This window comes from Crocuta crocuta, unplaced genomic scaffold (genome assembly GCF_008692635.1).
Source record: "Crocuta crocuta isolate KB4526 unplaced genomic scaffold, BGI_CrCroc_1.0 scaffold48, whole genome shotgun sequence".
In the NCBI taxonomy this organism is placed as follows: Eukaryota; Metazoa; Chordata; class Mammalia; order Carnivora; family Hyaenidae; genus Crocuta; species Crocuta crocuta.
In genome coordinates this window covers 3427844-3449942 of record NW_027533089.1, presented here as the reverse complement: position 1 = coordinate 3449942, position 22099 = coordinate 3427844, and the positions used below count along the sequence as shown (strand labels likewise).

General features: G+C 38.2%; 1 protein-coding gene and 1 long non-coding RNA gene across 2 annotated transcripts in view; one reads left to right on the top strand and one right to left on the bottom strand.

Annotated features, from left to right (window-relative positions):
* Positions 1-288: 288 nt before the first annotated feature.
* Positions 289-22099, top strand: part of SLC35A3 (solute carrier family 35 member A3) — a 65094-nt gene continuing 43283 nt past the window's right edge. Inside the window, exon 1 of the mRNA XM_077746055.1 lies at positions 289-417. Coding sequence (XP_077602181.1) covers positions 400-417 — 18 coding nt within the window. The 5' untranslated portion in view covers positions 289-399. The remainder of the gene's footprint in view (positions 418-22099) is intronic.
* The window catches only part of LOC144216626 (uncharacterized), a 69987-nt gene continuing 54406 nt past the window's right edge, over positions 6519-22099 (bottom strand). Inside the window, exon 3 of the long non-coding RNA XR_013330702.1 lies at positions 6519-6762. This is a non-coding gene — a long non-coding RNA (uncharacterized LOC144216626). The remainder of the gene's footprint in view (positions 6763-22099) is intronic.

The following is a 22099-nucleotide window of genomic DNA, read 5'->3' as shown; positions in this document are numbered from 1 at the left end:
GGGGGGGGGGGGAAAGGAGCAGCTCCGGGAGGAGGAGGAGGAGGAAAAGGTGTGCGGGGGGCGCTGAGGGAAAGTCCGTCTGAGCGACGGGGACCGTGTCGAGCTCAGCAGGGGTGGGAGCGGATGAAGTGGCGCGTTGTCCCTCCGAGGCAAGACGTGCGGAATGTGCTGGGCGGAGGAGGGAAAAGGGCCCGAGGAGAGGGGTGTGTCAAGCGCCTGAAAACGGCTCTGTGAGCCTCAGAGCCTGGGGCGTGCGGAGCCAGGTGGCCGGTGGGCCCGGGTGGCGGTCATTCCTTCAGTGAGCGTCCCTTGGGCTCCTGCCTCGAGCGTAGCCTTGCGGTAGGCGCCGATCCACCAGACCGGGACCCTGCGCTCAGGAAGCTGCAGGGACTTCAAGGAATGGAAGGGCTGTCCTTGGTAAGGCTAGTACAGAGGCAAGGCCGTCCGCAGCTGGGTGAGCCTCCTGTCAGAACAGGTGTGTGCGTGCGTGTGTGTGTTGGGGGAGGGTTCCGAGTGTCGAGGAAGGGAGGATTTTAACAGCATGTATTTAAACCAACTAAACACCTCTCGGGAATGCTGGTTCAAAGGACTTAAAGGATGATGTTAAATGTAATGGGCCTTGCTTAGCAGACCACTTATACTTCATGACTTGACAGTAGAAAGACTGAATCTTTTATTCTGTTGTGTTACATGCAGTCTTTGAAAGGGGGAGCAGAGTTTTTGGGTTTCAGTCAACATTCAACTTGGATAGTTAAAGATGAAATGTGGTAGTTTTTCACTTGGTGCTCTTCCTTAACTTTCATTGGTAAACTCGGGCAGTTTCCTTTAAGGGAATGACTTGGAAGTTTACATTTCTGGTCCTAACGTTTCCTCCCAAGTATAGATTCTCCTTTTTTCAACATTTCAATTTACTTCTCTCCTTTTTCATCCCCACTCCCTCTCTGCTAAATGTGGTGCTTCTGTCGTCTTCTTTGCACTACAGCAGTGGCTTCCAAACTGGACTTGCTTCCCTCCATCTGTCCCTCTTCCAATCACTCCCTTCCCTACTGCTTTTTAGTTTTTATTTTTTTATTTTTATTTTTTCCCTACTGCTTTTTAAAGATAGGGAGCTGACGCAGCCCCTGGTTACTTCCCTCAGAAATACTCAGTGACCCTCTATTGGCTCCCAAACAAATGTAAAATTATTTAGGGTTGCATTCAAACGCTTCAAAATTGGAGCTCTTCGTAGCTCCACTCCGATATGTCCTTTTCATTTTTTAAAATTACTGTATCCCACATAATCGTATTTTTTTGGCAAAACCACAGTACTTGCTTGGAAATGTTATTTCTGAACATGCTCTATGCCTACCTGCCTTGGTCTTTGCTTGTATCTTTTACTCTACAAGGAAGGCCTTTTTTACCATCTTTGTAGAAATTCTACTTATTCTTTAATGACTTAAATGCCACCTTCTTTTTAAAATTATTTCTTATTAAGATATAACTGACATGTTACATTGTATTAGTTTCAGATGTACCACATAAAGATTTGCTATTTGTATATATTGCAAAATGATCACCACAATAAGTCTGGCCGAAGTTCATCACCACACAGAATTACACATTTTTTTCTTCTGATAAGAACTTTTAAGATCTCTCTCAGCAACTTTCAAATGTATAATACCGCATTATTAACTATAGTCGCCATGCTGTACAATATCCCCAGTACGTACTTATTTTATCTATAACTGGAAATTGACACCTCCTTGCTTTAAAAAACTTTTTTATTTATTTATTTTCGAGAGGAAGAGAAAGACAGAGACAGAGACAGAGAGCAAGCAAGAGAGGGGCAGAGAGAGAGAGGGAGACACAGAATCTGAAGCAGGCTCCAAGCTCTGAGCTGTCAGCACAGAGTCCGACATGGGCTTCGAACCCAGGAACTGTGTGAGATCATGACCTGAGCTGAAGTCCAATGCTCAACTGACTGAGCCACTCAGGTGCCCCTGGCAATGCTTTCTATAGAATTTAACATATCAAATAAGCTCTGTTAGTTTGACATCTTTCTTTTTATAAGGAGAGAACAAATCTTTTTTTTTTTTTTTTAATGTTTTATTTATTTCTAGGAGAGAGAGAGACAGCATGAGCAGTGTCTCTCCAACTCAGAGAGAGAGGGAGTGACAGACTCCGAAACAGGCTCCAGGCTCTGAGCTGGCAGTCAGCACAGAGCCTGACGCGGGGCTCGAACCCACGAACCGTGAGATCATGACCTAAGCGAAAGTCGGACGCTTAACCGACTAAGCCACCCAGGCGCCCCAAGAACAAATCTTTTGAGGTGTTTCAGGGACCCTCTGGAACAAATCAAAGTTAGGTCCAGCTCAAAAAAAATTTAGAATTTGATTTTTGGGAGTTTTGCCAAACATATTAGGCTTAAAATTTTTTAAATGTTTGTTTATTTTTGAGACACAGAGACAGAGTTCAATTAGGGGAGGGGCAGAGAGGGAGACACAGAATCTGAAGTAGGCTCCAGACTCTGAGCTGTCAGCACAGAGTCAGATGTGGGGCTTGAACTCAAGGAGTGTGAGATCATGACCTGAGCCGAAGTCCGACACCTAACCAACTGAGCCACCCAGGTACCCCGAAACATACTGTTTTAAAACACATGGTTAAATGGTATCATAAGGGGGCACCTGGGTGGCTCAGTCAGGTAAGTGTCCGACTACGGCTCAGGTCATGATTTCACGGTTCATGGGTTCAAGCCCCATGTCGGGCTCTGTGCTGACAGCTAGCTCAGAGCCTGGAGCCTGCTTCACATTCTGTGTCGCCCTCTCTCTGACCCTCCCCTGCTCACACACACTCTCTCTCTCTCTCTCAGAAATAAATAAAAACATAAAAATAAATTAAAAATAAATAAATGGGATCATAGGTCCTGTGAAACAATACTTAGTTATCCATTTAACCAAACTGACGAAAACACTGAAGGCAAATACTGAAAGTTACATAGTTATATATAATAAATATAAATGAGCTCTTTTAATAGAGAAGACTCTGTTTCTTAAGTAATCAAAGACGGATAAAGAAAATGGGAAAGTACAGGAAGTTATTTTGATAAAACACAGGGTCTTTGTTTTCTAGGCAGATTACTTAAAAGGAAAATAAAAGATTACTTAAAGGAAAACTTTTCTGAATTTTATCAAGGGCAAACCCATAGTCCAAGAAAGCTTTCCTCTTTTGCTAGAGACAAGACTCAGTTCTAGTTTTGCATCAATGTACTTTAGATATTAAGGCTCATTTTTATAACCCCTATAATTAATGCATTCAGTTTTAGCCACCTGGACCATTTGAAATAAGTATCTCCTCTCTCTTCCCAGCTTTCTATATCCATTTAATTTTTGTCTTTTATTCTGCTCTTTCTCATTCTGGAACAATGAATTATTCTATTTTAGGACAAAATTGCTCTTTTTTTTTCCTTTAACAAAAACTTATCTCCATATGTCATACATTTTTTCACACCAGGACACATTCCACTTTCCTTGTATACTAAGTTCCCCCTCTGTTATTCCTAGTATTTTAATTACATATATTAATTAGAATTCTTAACTTAGATACCTTAATTCTAGTGAAAACTAGGAAGTAATTGTGAAATGTTTGTCATACACCAACATTCTGTACATTGGCAAACTTATGAATACTTCATTTCCTAATTTCTAAAGCTATATGCTTCCTCATGGTGTAATTTTTTCAATATTTTTCACCATGGTACAACACATGTTTACGAACAGATCCAAATATCTATGGTTGCTTTTTTTTTAATTTCTTTTTTTTAACATTTATATTCATTTTTTGAGAGACAGAGTCCGAGCATGAGCAGGGGATGGGCAAAGAGAGAGGGAGACACAGAATCCAAAGCAGGCTCCAGGTTCTGAGCTGTCAGCACAGAGCCCGATGCGGGGCTCAAACCCACAAACTGCAAGATCATGACCTGAGCCGAAGTGGGACGTCTAATCAACTGAGCCACCCAGGTGCCCCTGGTTGCTTTTTAATAAGAGACCAAAAGTAGGTTAACTTACATTCAGTAATTAATGTTTCATTTTGCCTTTTGTGGGATGATTATACATATTCAGTGAATATTCATCATTTAACTTGACTTAGCAAAACTCTAAGGCTGTAAGTTACCAAAGAGATTTGGTAAACTATTTCAAGCAGACATAGTATAAAAAGTAATTATCGTTGAAAATTTCATTTATGAATTTTTATATTTTTAAACTTTTTTACATTTAAACTTACAATTATTTAATTCAGTGGTTTTAAACACATATGTTTAAATTACTCATGAAAATTTCATGAGACCTTAGCAACTAGCCATCTTATTAAGTTACTTTTCCTGCTGACAAATTTTGTGACACAGAGATAACATATGCTTATTTGACTAGTAAACCCAGGTAGAAAATCTGTATGTCTGCATTATATTTAATGCTCACAACTCTGGAGATATATCTATTTTTTTGTTGGCTGGTTTGTTTTTTTTTGCTTTTTTCAATTAAACCAACAATATTCTTATTTGCCAAAGATTAACTGAGTCGTGTGAATTTAAAACCATTTGAGTTAGTTTCTGTATTTCTCTGAGAGAATATTACATTAATATGGCACTTCTTTATCTTTAGTTCAGTTAAATGGAGCTCTTTTACAAATTAATTTTGTCAAGACTATCCAGAGGTAGAAAAATGTCACACATCTAAAACATACAGAAAAACACAAATAGAGATCTTACAGCCTTTCTTTTAAATTCTTGAATCCTTTTAAATTCTTAAATTATTGTAACACATGTCAGGTACAATAATATAAAACTCACTAGTTTGTGAAAAGAAGAATTGGATCCAAATTGTATTTCTGGGAGATGGAAGAAGGTAAGGTTACCTGCTCAGATGGCTAAAGCTTTTTACAATATTTGTTGTGAAGACTTTGAAGATTGTTCACTTGCCCAATTCCAAATAGCTCCTTTTCCCTTTTCAGCATCAGGTAGTTGCTTCTAGGTAGTTGTTTCTGACTCCCTTTGAATGCTGCTTAAAGTAGAAATGACTGTAGGCATCGGAGGGCTGAAGGGGGAAGGGAGAAGTCTTGCTGGTGGACAGAAGGGTGGAGGAGGTAGGGGCTTGAAGGATTCAAGGGGACTGAATGGAAGATCGAAGGTGGCGAAGGAAAGAGGAGCAGAAATCATGGTAAGGGAGAGAGGTCTTCAAGGAGGCAGTTTGGGAAGATGTTAGGTTTCTCAAAGCAGCCAGTGAAATTCCAGATTATCTTCAGCAAAATCATGCCAACAAGAAGGGGGTGGACAGAGTTGGCAGAGCATATGGTCAGCAGGGGTTCAGGAAGTTTCAGTTAACTAAAAAGTTCCTATGTGAGGAACAGGATGAAATAGAACAAGAGAGGCCTTAAAAAACAAAAACTCCCATGAAGCTCTGAATATCAGCTTGTAGTTAGACTAACTTTTGACCATAGAACTCCTTTAAAAAAGTCCTTTCAAATATCTTATTATCTATTAGGTTTCAGCTGGGACAAACAGTAAATATTCCTGGTAGTATTGAACTCCTTTTTAAAAATATTTTTTTTCTGGGGCGTCTGGGTGGCTCAGTCATGATCTCAGGGTTTGTGGGTTTGAGCCCTGCATCGGGCTCTGTGCTGACATCTGAGAGCCTGGATCCTGCTTTGGATTCTGTGTCCCTTCTCTCTATGCCCCTCCCCTGCTCACACTCTGTCTCTCACTCTCTCTCAAAAATAAACATTAAAAAAATTAAATAAATATTTTTTAAAACCAAGGGTGTAACTATCAAGTGACTCAAAACCAAAACCAATACCTTTTATAACTAAACTTAATGCAATGACATCCCCAAAGAAGGTAGAAAAGTTGCAGCCCTCCCAAGATCCAGAACCACTCCAAGAGAAAGAGACAACACGCCTCCACCTCATCCTACCCCCCACAGCTGGCAACAGTAGGATGCTAATTTCCAATAGGTGTAACACACATTTCTTTCTTTCTTTTCTTTTTTTTTTTTTTGAGAGACAGAGCATGAATGGGGAGGAGCAGAGAGAGAGGGAGATACAGAATCCAAATCCGAAGCAGGCTCCAGGGTCTGAGCTAGCTGTCAGCACAGAGCCTGATGCGGGGCTTGAACCCATGGACTGTGAGATCATGACCTGAGCCAAAGTCGGACGCTTAACCGACTGAGCCACCCAGGCGCCCCTGTAACACACATTTCTATCCAGCTCCTATTGAATATTCTGTATTATATTCTTTTATTCCATATTCTTATGGCTCCTAAACTGATGGTTGAGCCACTTACACACAGAAGAACCAATAACCACTACGTGTCAGGCAGCCAGAAAGCCAAGCCAAATTCTTAGGGCACAGAATGAGGCAAATAGGAAAGTAATAGCTGTACCTTGGGAGGCAAGGGTCAATAACCAGTGGGTACCCCCAAACCAAATTCCCAAGACTGTTAATTCAAGAACTAATATTTATTTACAAGTGTTTTTCTTCTGTGAATCTGAATTTAGAAAGGAAGGAACAGTTTGAAGTTTTATCTTCCTCTTGGGACTGGGCATTACAGATCAGGGAGAGCTGGTTTGGTAAGAATTCTTACCCAGTTCTGGCTTTTTCCAGTTCTTCCAGAGTCCATCTGTAATCTCTGGAGTGAGCAGGGTGTCTCAGCAATTCCATCCTTTGTCATCAGAAAATGTAGGGGAGGAAAATAATTTTCTCTCTGATATTCTGAGTTCCTCACTAAGACCCTTGCAATAAAAAGATTAACAAGAGAAAAACAGAAGTTTATTAATATGTATTCTCCATGTATACAAGGTATACATACACTCAGGGAAAATTACGAATTCAAAGAAATAGCTTTAGCATTCAGGATTAAATCCCATTTTAAGAGGGAAAATAAAAGGGACATGTAGGCTTCTTAGGGGAGAAGAAGTGATTTTTAGGAAAGATGAATGGGCCCTTGGAAGAACAGATTAGAGGTAAGATAATTTGTGACAAGGTTTATCTGGGTGTGGTGTTAAGTTTGAATCTGCTCTCCTATAGTGAGTCCATCCTCCCTGGTTGATGAAACTCCTTTGGGGAGGGGATTTATGATAACTGAGTTCCTTTTAGAGGACTTATTTTTAGGTAGATAATGGAGGTTTGGGGAAAGCCTCCCCTGCATTTGCTATTAAAATTTTTAAATACCCAGGGGCACCTGGGTGTTCAGTCAGTTAAGCATCTGACTCTTGATTTCTGCTCAGGTCATAATCTCACAGTTTCATGGGTTTGAGCCCTGCATCAGGTACACAGAGCCCGCTTGAGATTCTGTCTCCCTCTCTCTCCTCTGCCTCTCCCCCATTCTCGATCTCTGTCTCAAAAATAAATAAATAAACATCAAAAAAAATTTTTTTTCTACGTACCTACAGCTGAAAACAACCAATATGCTGAAGTGGGATATTTTGCGGGTGGCATATTCTATTTCCTTTCACCCCATTTTATAGACGAGAACATTAAAGTTCAGTCAGGTCAAATAATTGGCCCTAGGTTCTACACACACTATTTACACTGCCTCAGTTATATTTGAAATGGATGTAGTTTGTATCCTCAGATATGTTTCTCACTCAGCAGAAACTCAATATGATGAATGCATGGCTGGATAAACATTAGAACCAACTGAATAACCTCAGTTAAAGCCCAATTTTATCATTCAGTAGCTGTCAAGTACAACTTTTGAATTTCTTTCCTTCTCCTGAAGGTTTAGAGAAGGAACTTTCTATTTGATATTAATCTGTGGAATTTTTGTGCATGTTTAGGAAACAGCAAAAAAATTGAGAGTAAATTCTAGATCTGTCTGGGTAACTGAAATCAAACCAACAATTATAATGTCATTGAACATCACCATTTGAATATTATCAAACCAGCAGTTAATATTGTTATTCATGTGTATGAATTTATTATTAAAGTCAGATCAGTATGAATTGGTAGTGTAACATTAGATTTTGACCCTCTGAAAAGCAAGTGTATTCTTAGTACATTCAATTTATCTCCTTTATGAAATAGTGTAGTGTTGTGGTTCTTTATTTTTAAAAATTTTTAAGTGTCTTTTGCTATGTAGATTTGAGAGTGTTTGGTATATCAATATGATAGTTTTTACTTTATAAGCTTGAATATTACCCGGCTTCTCTATCTAAATTGGCTACTCAGAATTCTTATTAGTGTATTGTTTTTGAGATACCCTCAAAATCCAAAGAACCAGTTGCTGTCTGGAGATCAGTGTTTTGATTGAAAAGGTATGCTGGATCCGGTACTACAGTAGAACTTAGAGCTAAGAAGAAGCAGAAACTCTTAGGTCACAACAGGTAAAATGCTAAAACAAAACAAAACAAAACAAAAAACCAAAACAAACAACAACAAAAAAAACGACCATTCCAGTAAGAGAGTGTCTACATACAACTTTATACCTACTCTACCTACTTTTTCTATAAAAGTTGGACACAGAGTTTTTTCTAAATTCATGTGCTCTTTAAAGCCAATTTTAAACATTTCTAGTAGCATTTTCTAACACGAGTGAGTCTTATAAAGTATTCAATGAATGTTCAAATAAAGCATTGTAGTATTCTAACCAGTTTGTCTGATTGATACCTTGTAATCCTCATAATTGTACTGTGAGGTACATACTATTTTTCCCCCATATTATAGATGAGGAAAAGGAGGGACAGATGGGTAAAATAATTTGTTTTTGTTTTAAAACATTTTTTTAATGTTTTTATTTATTTCTGATTGAGAGAGAGACAGCGTGAGCAGGGGAGGGTCAGAGAGAGAGGGAGACACAGAATCAGAAGCAGGCTCCAGGCTCTGAGCTAGCTGTCAGCACAGAGCCTGACGCGGGTTTGAACCAACAAACCGTGAGATCATGACCTGAGCTGAAGTCGGACACTTAACCGACTGAGCCACCCAGGCGCCTCCAGAGAGGTAAAATAATTTATTTGTCAAGTGGTGGGGACAGAATGTGAAATTAGGCAATCTGAGTCCAGAGGCATACTCTAATCTATTATGCTGACTGGCCCTCTAAAACTTAGACTTGTTTAAACACTTAGCCTTCACTGCAAAGACCATGCAAAAGACTTACTGCAAAAATTCATAAGCCATGAATTGGTAGCTTTCAAAGAAATCTTGCTTTATATCTGAGCTCTGACATGTTATGCAAGGCAAATTATATACTTAATATCTCAGAACCTACAGATTTTTAAATGTATAAACTGTGTGATTCCTCCTTTTACAGATTAAATGAGATTTATTTATTTTTAATTATTTTGTTTTTAGCTTATTTATTTTTTTGAGAGGGAGGGGAGGGGCAGAGAGAGGGAGAGAGAAAGAATCCCAAACAGACTTCACACAGCACAGAGCCTGATGCAGTACTCAAACCCACAAACCATAAGATCATAACCTGAGCTGAAATCAAGAGTCTTAACCAACTGAGTCACCCAGGCAGCCCTAGACTAAATGAGATTTAAATGAGATGATGCCTGTAAAGCACCTAGTACAATGTCTGATACGCTGTAGGTGCTCAGGAAATGTTATTTTATTAATTTAACTTCTTTTGTGAAGTTACAATGATTAGAAAACCTTTCATGAGACTAGTTTCTGCACGGGTACCTCTATCTTTTATGTATTATACAGAGGGACTTTATTCATGAGGATCATTCTCCCCTTCTGAGAATTTATTTACTGTGGAGTTTATTTATTCTTTTATAAATCCAACATATAGTAAATGCCTACTACGTGACAGGCACTGGTAAGGAGATGCAGGATATACAGTGATGAATAAAAAATGGAAGTGCATATCTGTCAACAAATTAGATTGATAAAATTTACAAGTGGTATTATGAAATATAAGTGAAAATCACATTGGAATGTAGTAGAGGGGAGGCTTCAGTCTGCTTGAAATGTTGGAAAATTTCACTGAGAGTAGACTTGTATCTTAAGGCCTGTAAATATAGGAGTTCTACTGGTAAAGAAGAGGAAAAGTGTTTTTTTAATTTATTTAAATTTTTTTTAATGTTTTATTTATTTCTGAGAGAGAGAGAGAGAGAGACAGCATGAGCAGGGGAGGGTCAGTGAGCGAGGGAGATACAGAATCGGAAGCAGGCTCCAGGCTCTGAGTTGTCAGCACAGAGCCCGACACAGGGCTCGAACCCACAAACTGTGAGATCATGACCTGAGCCGAAGTTGGACGCTTAACTGACTGAGCCACCAGGCACCCTGGAAAAGTGGTTTTTTTTTTTTAAAGGGGTATTTATTCAGAGAATGCAGGAAGACAAAGTGTCTGAGACAGGTCATAGTTTATGGTAGGGAATTTAGGTTGGCCAAATTTGTGAGGGACTGTTCTATGTGAGTTTGTACTGTATCTTCTATTGGGAGGGAGTTAGTTAAACTTTACAAAAAGAGAAGGAATGTGATCAGGTCTACAGTTTATTAAGACATCTGCTATATGGAGGATAGTTATGAGAGTCTGAAGGCTGTCCCATTAGTTGGTAGGCAGAATGCCATGAGACTTGAACAGTAAATATTGAATAAGCGTAATTGAAATGTACTCATTATCTATCATTATCTATGTAATTTATAAGCCCATAGGTATGTAAACTCCTAAGACTGTAGGTTTAACTGGGAGTGGTTACAGTTTCCTGTTTAGAAAGGGCGGTGGTTGAAGAAAACACTGCTGCACAGAGTTTGGATTCTAATAGTGGAATTTTGTCCTTGGGGGGTGGTGGTAATCTTTCTTTAATTAACCAAGTACAGTTAATAGCTAGAGTTAAAAAATTTTTTTTTTGTCCTTGACAGTCTGTCAAACTATGACCCCATAAATACCAGCTCATTCTATATCTTCTATTAAATTTCAGTTAATTTTAAACATGTTTTTCTGAAATTTTTACCATTTGTGAGTGGCATGAAAAACATCTTAAGGCTCCTGATCTTTCAGGTTTTTCCTCAGGTTGAATGAAATAAATGGGTAAACATCATTCTTGATTATCCTTGTGCATTTTAATACTTAAAACATTTGAAAAATGCTGAAACCTTGTTATTAATGTTAGTACTTGGGTAATAACACTTATAGAATGTTTATATTATGTTTGACTTTCTGCATATACCTAGATATGTTTTAGATGGCATATTCTGACTCATGTAGTGTACCTGTAACTGGACAATAAATTGTGTTTGTTTATTTATTTATTTACATATTTTCAAAAAATGTTTATTTTTGAGAAAGAGAGATAGACACACACACAGACATGAGCAGGGGAGGGGTAGAGAAAAGGAGACAAAATCTGAAGCAGCCTCCAGGTTCTGAGCAGTCAGCATAGAGGCTGACGTGGGGCTCAAAGTCACAAACCGTGAGAGATCATGACCTCAGCCGAAGTCAGACGTTTAAGCGACTGAGCCACCCAGGCGCCCCTGGACAATAAATCATGTTTAAAGGAGTCAATTTGAAAATAGTCAAGTGTGAATGGAAAATTTTAAATTGGGAATTGTTTTGTAGTTTATAAACTATATCTGATTATCTGCTATTAATATTTTAGGTTATAGAAAAATACACGAATAAAAATAGTGATGATCTGTATATTCTCTGCCTTTCATGTCCTTTAAAATAGGAAAGAAATGGATGTTTTCTAAAATAAGCATTAGTAGAAGAATTACTTTGTAACATTAGTCAAGTCCTTATCCCTATAGAAATGTTATTATTAACCATTTAGTTTTGTGAACCAAGTGGATGGGCTTCAAATTTTTTATGACAGAACATCACTAGAGTAATATCTTATTTATTGGATAGCCTTGATTTTTTTTTACCGAGTGTGGCATTTATTTTAAAAACTATTTATTAAGCACAAACTACATGAGAAGAACTGTTGTATGTACTCTTCAATGTAAGTCAGTTTTCCTGGTAACTAATTTATTCTTTCAAGTACTGAAAACTTAATTTTAACCAGTCTTCTTCCTAAACATTTTAAATGCTTTCTGCCTAAGTAGACATAGAATGGAGAACAATTAAAATTTTAAAATATACATTCTTATATTGATCTCCTGTGGCTACTGTAACAAATTATCCCAGGTTGTTTGCTTAGATAAAGAGAAATCTGTTTTCCCAGAGTTCTGGAAGCCAGAACTCCAAAGTCAGAATCATGAGGCTGATAATCAGAGAGGCTGGTAGTCAAAGACTTTGGAAGCTCTATGAAAGAATCCATTCCTTTCTTCTCCCAGCTTCTGGTGGCTGCCAACCTTCCTTGGTTTGTGGCTGCATCATTCATGGACAAGGCCAACATCTTTAAATCTCTCTCTCTGGATCCATCTTCACACTGCCTTCTCCTCTTGCGTCTTTGTGTTCTTCTTTTCTGTCTTTTTTTTTTTTAATTAATCTCACTATTTTTATTGTTCTGCTTGTACCTTAACTATGGCATAATGGATTTGCTACTTCCAAAGCTGCTAGAGCCAGTAACCCCAGTGTTATCTGCAGATAGGCTGAGGTACTTTTTACATGTGAAATTGTTTTCTTGTGTTCTATTTGCTCTGAAAACGTGGGCTTTGAATGGCCAGGGAAAACACATTCTGTCTCATCATTCAGGAATACTTCAGGGCATGTGCACAGCAGTGTAGACAGGACAAAATGCAGGCAAGACAGTTTCGACTCAGAGTCTCGCCCCTCTAGGAGAGCACTTGGCGGTTCCTCCTCAGAAATCCCCACTTCTGACAGTTTCTGAAGGCATAGTCGTCCTGACCCCAACGATCTTATTTGTTCTGCCTGCTTTTTATAAGGACACTTGTATTTAGGGCTCATTTAGCTAATCCAGGATAATCTTCCTGTCTCAAGATCCTTAATTTCATTTGCAAAATCCCCTTTACCAAATAAGGTATAATTTACAAGTTCTAAGGATTAGGACCTATATCTTTGGGGGCCATTATTCAGCCTACTACAATCCTCAGACATATTTTAATATCTGGGCACGTGCTAGGATATAGAGATTGTAAAAATATATAGAATATAGGATCCTGGGACCCTATGAAGTTGTAAACTCAATTTGCTTTTTCAAAAAGCAAGCCCATGACAGGATCAGACTTTGGATTTCTTTTTCATAAATACTGACTTTGTAGCTAAAAGAGATAAGTTGTTTTAAGGCAGTCATGGAAGCTTTCTGATACCTTACCTGGACCGTGGTCTGTGAATTTAGGGTCTCAAGTTCATTATTCTTTTTCTCCAAGTCTTCTAGTTATCATAGAAGCAACAAATGAACACCATTAGATAACCATTTTCCAGTAAAATGTTTGTGGCAGCAGCTCCTTGATCGCTTAAAGCCGTATGTTGATTATACATATTTATAGGCAATAGGTTTTTTTTTAAGTTTATTTATTTATTTTCAAAGAGAAAGAGAGTGCCTGCACACACGCTAGTGGGAAAAGAGCAGAGAGAGTGGAAGAGAGAGAAACCCAAGCAGGCTCCTGACCTAAAATCCAGAATTGGATGCTTAACCAGCTAAGGCACCCAGGTGCCCCTACAGGGGATAATTTAATTTAAAAAAATTTTTTTAATGTTTTATTTATTTCTGAGAGAGAGAGAGAGAGACAGTGACAGTGTGAGCAGGGAAGGGTCAGAGAGAGAGAGGGAGACACAGAACCTGAAACAGGCTCCAGGCTCTGAGCTAGCATCAGCACAGAGCCCGACGTGGGGCTTGAACCCATGAACCATGAGATCATGATCTGAGCTGAAGTCGGNATGTGAAATTAGGCAATCTGAGTCCAGAGGCATACTCTAATCTATTATGCTGACTGGCCCTCTAAAACTTAGACTTGTTTAAACACTTAGCCTTCACTGCAAAGACCATGCAAAAGACTTACTGCAAAAATTCATAAGCCATGAATTGGTAGCTTTCAAAGAAATCTTGCTTTATATCTGAGCTCTGACATGTTATGCAAGGCAAATTATATACTTAATATCTCAGAACCTACAGATTTTTAAATGTATAAACTGTGTGATTCCTCCTTTTACAGATTAAATGAGATTTATTTATTTTTAATTATTTTGTTTTTAGCTTATTTATTTTTTTGAGAGGGAGGGGAGGGGCAGAGAGAGGGAGAGAGAAAGAATCCCAAACAGACTTCACACAGCACAGAGCCTGATGCAGTACTCAAACCCACAAACCATAAGATCATAACCTGAGCTGAAATCAAGAGTCTTAACCAACTGAGTCACCCAGGCAGCCCTAGACTAAATGAGATTTAAATGAGATGATGCCTGTAAAGCACCTAGTACAATGTCTGATACGCTGTAGGTGCTCAGGAAATGTTATTTTATTAATTTAACTTCTTTTGTGAAGTTACAATGATTAGAAAACCTTTCATGAGACTAGTTTCTGCACGGGTACCTCTATCTTTTATGTATTATACAGAGGGACTTTATTCATGAGGATCATTCTCCCCTTCTGAGAATTTATTTACTGTGGAGTTTATTTATTCTTTTATAAATCCAACATATAGTAAATGCCTACTACGTGACAGGCACTGGTAAGGAGATGCAGGATATACAGTGATGAATAAAAAATGGAAGTGCATATCTGTCAACAAATTAGATTGATAAAATTTACAAGTGGTATTATGAAATATAAGTGAAAATCACATTGGAATGTAGTAGAGGGGAGGCTTCAGTCTGCTTGAAATGTTGGAAAATTTCACTGAGAGTAGACTTGTATCTTAAGGCCTGTAAATATAGGAGTTCTACTGGTAAAGAAGAGGAAAAGTGTTTTTTTAATTTATTTAAATTTTTTTTAATGTTTTATTTATTTCTGAGAGAGAGAGAGAGAGAGACAGCATGAGCAGGGGAGGGTCAGAGAGCGAGGGAGATACAGAATCTGAAGCAGGCTCCAGGCTCTGAGTTGTCAGCACAGAGCCCGACACAGGGCTCGAACCCACAAACTGTGAGATCATGACCTGAGCCGAAGTTGGACGCTTAACTGACTGAGCCACCAGGCACCCTGGAAAAGTGGTTTTTTTTTTTTAAAGGGGTATTTATTCAGAGAATGCAGGAAGACAAAGTGTCTGAGACAGGTCATAGTTTATGGTAGGGAATTTAGGTTGGCCAAATTTGTGAGGGACTGTTCTATGTGAGTTTGTACTGTATCTTCTATTGGGAGGGAGTTAGTTAAACTTTACAAAAAGAGAAGGAATGTGATCAGGTCTACAGTTTATTAAGACATCTGCTATATGGAGGATAGTTATGAGAGTCTGAAGGCTGTCCCATTAGTTGGTAGGCAGAATGCCATGAGACTTGAACAGTAAATATTGAATAAGCGTAATTGAAATGTACTCATTATCTATCATTATCTATGTAATTTATAAGCCCATAGGTATGTAAACTCCTAAGACTGTAGGTTTAACTGGGAGTGGTTACAGTTTCCTGTTTAGAAAGGGCGGTGGTTGAAGAAAACACTGCTGCACAGAGTTTGGATTCTAATAGTGGAATTTTGTCCTTGGGGGGTGGTGGTAATCTTTCTTTAATTAACCAAGTACAGTTAATAGCTAGAGTTAAAAAATTTTTTTTTTGTCCTTGACAGTCTGTCAAACTATGACCCCATAAATACCAGCTCATTCTATATCTTCTATTAAATTTCAGTTAATTTTAAACATGTTTTTCTGAAATTTTTACCATTTGTGAGTGGCATGAAAAACATCTTAAGGCTCCTGATCTTTCAGGTTTTTCCTCAGGTTGAATGAAATAAATGGGTAAACATCATTCTTGATTATCCTTGTGCATTTTAATACTTAAAACATTTGAAAAATGCTGAAACCTTGTTATTAATGTTAGTACTTGGGTAATAACACTTATAGAATGTTTATATTATGTTTGACTTTCTGCATATACCTAGATATGTTTTAGATGGCATATTCTGACTCATGTAGTGTACCTGTAACTGGACAATAAATTGTGTTTGTTTATTTATTTATTTACATATTTTCAAAAAATGTTTATTTTTGAGAAAGAGAGATAGACACACACACAGACATGAGCAGGGGAGGGGTAGAGAAAAGGAGACAAAATCTGAAGCAGCCTCCAGGTTCTGAGCAGTCAGCATAGAGGCTGACGTGGGGCTCAAAGTCACAAACCGTGAGAGATCATGACCTCAGCCGAAGTCAGACGTTTAAGCGACTGAGCCACCCAGGCGCCCCTGGACAATAAATCATGTTTAAAGGAGTCAATTTGAAAATAGTCAAGTGTGAATGGAAAATTTTAAATTGGGAATTGTTTTGTAGTTTATAAACTATATCTGATTATCTGCTATTAATATTTTAGGTTATAGAAAAATACACGAATAAAAATAGTGATGATCTGTATATTCTCTGCCTTTCATGTCCTTTAAAATAGGAAAGAAATGGATGTTTTCTAAAATAAGCATTAGTAGAAGAATTACTTTGTAACATTAGTCAAGTCCTTATCCCTATAGAAATGTTATTATTAACCATTTAGTTTTGTGAACCAAGTGGATGGGCTTCAAATTTTTTATGACAGAACATCACTAGAGTAATATCTTATTTATTGGATAGCCTTGATTTTTTTTTACCGAGTGTGGCATTTATTTTAAAAACTATTTATTAAGCACAAACTACATGAGAAGAACTGTTGTATGTACTCTTCAATGTAAGTCAGTTTTCCTGGTAACTAATTTATTCTTTCAAGTACTGAAAACTTAATTTTAACCAGTCTTCTTCCTAAACATTTTAAATGCTTTCTGCCTAAGTAGACATAGAATGGAGAACAATTAAAATTTTAAAATATACATTCTTATATTGATCTCCTGTGGCTACTGTAACAAATTATCCCAGGTTGTTTGCTTAGATAAAGAGAAATCTGTTTTCCCAGAGTTCTGGAAGCCAGAACTCCAAAGTCAGAATCATGAGGCTGATAATCAGAGAGGCTGGTAGTCAAAGACTTTGGAAGCTCTATGAAAGAATCCATTCCTTTCTTCTCCCAGCTTCTGGTGGCTGCCAACCTTCCTTGGTTTGTGGCTGCATCATTCATGGACAAGGCCAACATCTTTAAATCTCTCTCTCTGGATCCATCTTCACACTGCCTTCTCCTCTTGCGTCTTTGTGTTCTTCTTTTCTGTCTTTTTTTTTTTTAATTAATCTCACTATTTTTATCGTTCTGCTTGTACCTTAACTATGGCATAATGGATTTGCTACTTCCAAAGCTGCTAGAGCCAGTAACCCCAGTGTTATCTGCAGATAGGCTGAGGTACTTTTTACATGTGAAATTGTTTTCTTGTGTTCTATTTGCTCTGAAAACGTGGGCTTTGAATGGCCAGGGAAAACACATTCTGTCTCATCATTCAGGAATACTTCAGGGCATGTGCACAGCAGTGTAGACAGGACAAAATGCAGGCAAGACAGTTTCGACTCAGAGTCTCGCCCCTCTAGGAGAGCACTTGGCGGTTCCTCCTCAGAAATCCCCACTTCTGACAGTTTCTGAAGGCATAGTCGTCCTGACCCCAACGATCTTATTTGTTCTGCCTGCTTTTTATAAGGACACTTGTATTTAGGGCTCATTTAGCTAATCCAGGATAATCTTCCTGTCTCAAGATCCTTAATTTCATTTGCAAAATCCCCTTTACCAAATAAGGTATAATTTACAAGTTCTAAGGATTAGGACCTATATCTTTGGGGGCCATTATTCAGCCTACTACAATCCTCAGACATATTTTAATATCTGGGCACGTGCTAGGATATAGAGATTGTAAAAATATATAGAATATAGGATCCTGGGACCCTATGAAGTTGTAAACTCAATTTGCTTTTTCAAAAAGCAAGCCCATGACAGGATCAGACTTTGGATTTCTTTTTCATAAATACTGACTTTGTAGCTAAAAGAGATAAGTTGTTTTAAGGCAGTCATGGAAGCTTTCTGATACCTTACCTGGACCGTGGTCTGTGAATTTAGGGTCTCAAGTTCATTATTCTTTTTCTCCAAGTCTTCTAGTTATCATAGAAGCAACAAATGAACACCATTAGATAACCATTTTCCAGTAAAATGTTTGTGGCAGCAGCTCCTTGATCGCTTAAAGCCGTATGTTGATTATACATATTTATAGGCAATAGGTTTTTTTTTAAGTTTATTTATTTATTTTCAAAGAGAAAGAGAGTGCCTGCACACACGCTAGTGGGAAAAGAGCAGAGAGAGTGGAAGAGAGAGAAACCCAAGCAGGCTCCTGACCTAAAATCCAGAATTGGATGCTTAACCAGCTAAGGCACCCAGGTGCCCCTACAGGGGATAATTTAATTTAAAAAAATTTTTTTAATGTTTTATTTATTTCTGAGAGAGAGAGAGAGAGACAGTGACAGTGTGAGCAGGGAAGGGTCAGAGAGAGAGAGGGAGACACAGAACCTGAAACAGGCTCCAGGCTCTGAGCTAGCATCAGCACAGAGCCCGACGTGGGGCTTGAACCCATGAACCATGAGATCATGATCTGAGCTGAAGTCGGACACTTAACCGACTGAGCCACCCAGGCGCCCTGGGAATAATTCATATTTTGCCTTAGCATAGTGATCTACCAGTATCTCCTTTACCACTGGTAATAGGGTCATTAATGGCCTTAAACCTAGTCAGATCAGAAAACTGATTCCAAATTACTATCACTGTGGTTCTATTACCTTGGAAACCACATTTGGTACCCAAAACTTTATCAGTTAGGGTTCAATAGAGAAACAGAGCCCTTCACTATTATAGAATAAGGGATTTATGATAGGAATAAGACCTTTCACAATTGTGAGAGAATCAGGGGAAGTTATGGTTAAAAAAAAAAAAAAAGAGTGATGAAGGATTACTGAGAAGTCACTAAGCAGCCCTCCTGAAAGACTGGTGTGGATACTCAAGTCAGAGCTTTCAGAACCATCTAGGAAGGAAAGCATGTGCTGTAGCCAGAATAGGACTGTGCAGTGGAGCTGGTTGGAGAGTGTATAGAAAGCTGTCCTCTGTGTGGCTGTCGTTCACTGTCCACAGTCAAGAATCTGGTGGAGAGCCTGAGCCCACTCCTGTGCAGTAGGGTCTGCAGCTGTGAGGAAGAGCTGACCCAGTGCAGGGAAGAGTAAGAGAAACTGCAATCTGTTTCTCTGTTTCTGTTTTACCACATGTAACCCTGAGGATTTTCTGAGAGTAATGGCTTTTGCATCACTCTCTTTCAAGTTTTAAGCAGATTTTGTGTTTAACCAGTTCTAACCTAGCACCATACAGAGTAAGGGACTGTTTGAGTTTATGAGTTTAACTAAGTTGATGTAAGGTATCAAAATTTTCCTATGGTATTTTTCTCTAGCATCTTAGGTCATGGCAGTTTACATACTTATACTATTTTTTTAAAATTTATAATGCTTATTTTTGAGAGAGAGAGAGAGAGAGCATGTGTGTGCATGGGAGAGGGGCAGGGAGAGAGGGGGTGAGAGGGATCTGAAGCAGGCTCTGTGCNTAAAAAAAAAAAAAAAGAGTGATGAAGGATTACTGAGAAGTCACTAAGCAGCCCTCCTGAAAGACTGGTGTGGATACTCAAGTCAGAGCTTTCAGAACCATCTAGGAAGGAAAGCATGTGCTGTAGCCAGAATAGGACTGTGCAGTGGAGCTGGTTGGAGAGTGTATAGAAAGCTGTCCTCTGTGTGGCTGTCGTTCACTGTCCACAGTCAAGAATCTGGTGGAGAGCCTGAGCCCACTCCTGTGCAGTAGGGTCTGCAGCTGTGAGGAAGAGCTGACCCAGTGCAGGGAAGAGTAAGAGAAACTGCAATCTGTTTCTCTGTTTCTGTTTTACCACATGTAACCCTGAGGATTTTCTGAGAGTAATGGCTTTTGCATCACTCTCTTTCAAGTTTTAAGCAGATTTTGTGTTTAACCAGTTCTAACCTAGCACCATACAGAGTAAGGGACTGTTTGAGTTTATGAGTTTAACTAAGTTGATGTAAGGTATCAAAATTTTCCTATGGTATTTTTCTCTAGCATCTTAGGTCATGGCAGTTTACATACTTATACTATTTTTTAAAAATTTATAATGCTTATTTTTGAGAGAGAGAGAGAGAGAGCATGTGTGTGCATGGGAGAGGGGCAGGGAGAGAGGGGGTGAGAGGGATCTGAAGCAGGCTCTGTGCTAACAGCAGAGAGACTGATGCAGGGCTCGAGCCTATGAACTGTGAGATCATGACCTGAGCCAAAGTTGGACACCCAACTGACTGAGCCACCCAACTGACTCTGCCCCCCTTTTTTTGTTTCTTAATTTGAGAGAGAGTGTGTGCAGTGGGGGAGAGGGGCAGAGGGAGAGAGATAATCCTAAACAGTCTCCATGTTCAACCTAGAGCCCAACATGGGGCTCAATCCCATGACCCATGAGATCATGACCCAGTTGCCCCTCAAAGGGGATCTTAGAGCTGTACTGTTTTCTAAATTACTGACATTATATAAAGAATACAATAAATAATACTGAACAATTTTAAATCTAAAAATTAGGATGCAAATAGGTTTTATATGTGTATAAGTGAAGAAATATTTGAGTACTATTGATTTTACTGAATGTAAGAATTGAAATTCTGAAGTCCTGAAAGAACAAGTTAAAAATTGACAGTAATGTAATTTACATACAGGTAATATTGCCTTAGGTAAACAGACATCTGACACATTGAGGAAGAAAGGGAAGGAGAAACAATGAAAAGTTGTTTTACTTAGATTGTAATAGGAACCTTAGATAGTAAAGAGTTGGTTATTAAGTGTTACTGAGCAGGATTGTGCTTTTCCTTAAGCACTTGAAGTGAACTAATTTGATGGAAGTTATTATTTCTATCATAGAAACAAAATTGATTATACCAATAATGTAAATTACCTTTGGTTCATTTTTCTTTCACTTTAGTAAAAAATGAAGTTTTTGGATTCCACAGGATTATTAGGGATTTCAAGTATGACATATTCAAGTGTGACATATTATTGCTACTTTTAGGGAATGCAGTAGCTACGTTTGAGGTAATTTGAAAGGAAGATATATAAATGCCAGCATCAGGAGTAAAGGCAGTTGTGATGAATTTTATTTGTCATTATGTAGCATACAGGTATAGGTTGCAGTTTTAAAGTTAGGCATCATGGAAGATAATGGACAAGAACTTAAGGTCAGTATTTCTGTATGTATTTATTTACTTTTTCTGTTCATACTTACTTGGGAAACCTTAAAAGATCTGTTTTTACTAATAGCTATTTCTGACTGGCATATAATGTGAACTTATATTTTCCTATCACTTTGTAATTTGTGTGTTTTCACATGTACTGTATTATGTCAGTAACTGCTAGTAGATTATTATTTGTACTAAGGGAGTATATTTCAGAACTACTGTTTAGAAAATGTAAATATAGCTTACTCTAAAAACCATAAGTTAAGAAATTTAGCCTTTTGTTTTTACAATAGAAGAAAAATTGATGTGCAGAATTTCTTAGGTACTTAGTAGTCTTTAAAAATCTAGGTAAATTTTATAACAGTTTAAAAATACTGACTAAACATTGGTCTTGTAGGGCTTTTAGTAGCTGGAGACAAATCAGCAAAGTACAGATATGATTATTATTATTTTAAGTGCTTATTTATTTTGAAAGAGATTGTGCCTGCACACAAATGGGGGAAGGGACAGAGAGCAAGGGAGAATCCCAAGCAGAATGTACACTGTCAGCCTGGAGCCCAGCACGGGCTTCAATCCCAAAACTGTGAGATCATGACCTGAACCAAAATCATGAGTCAACCACTTTAGCCACCCAGGCACTCCCAGATATTATTGTTGCAGTGGACATAATGGGCTTCATATACAGACCTAAAGATTACATATATACATAGTAAGCTTATAGAATAAGTCTGTAGCCAGACTGATGTTCAGATTTACATACAAGGACCTATCTAAGTCTGAAAAGATGAGTAGAAATTATTAGTATACAATGTTTTGAATATTTCAAAACTTAGTTAATGCATATCTAATGTAATTAATGATGATTTACATGACTAATATCTCACTAATCCTGATTAATTTGGGAGTAGAGGTGGTAGCAGAAGTGTAAATTAA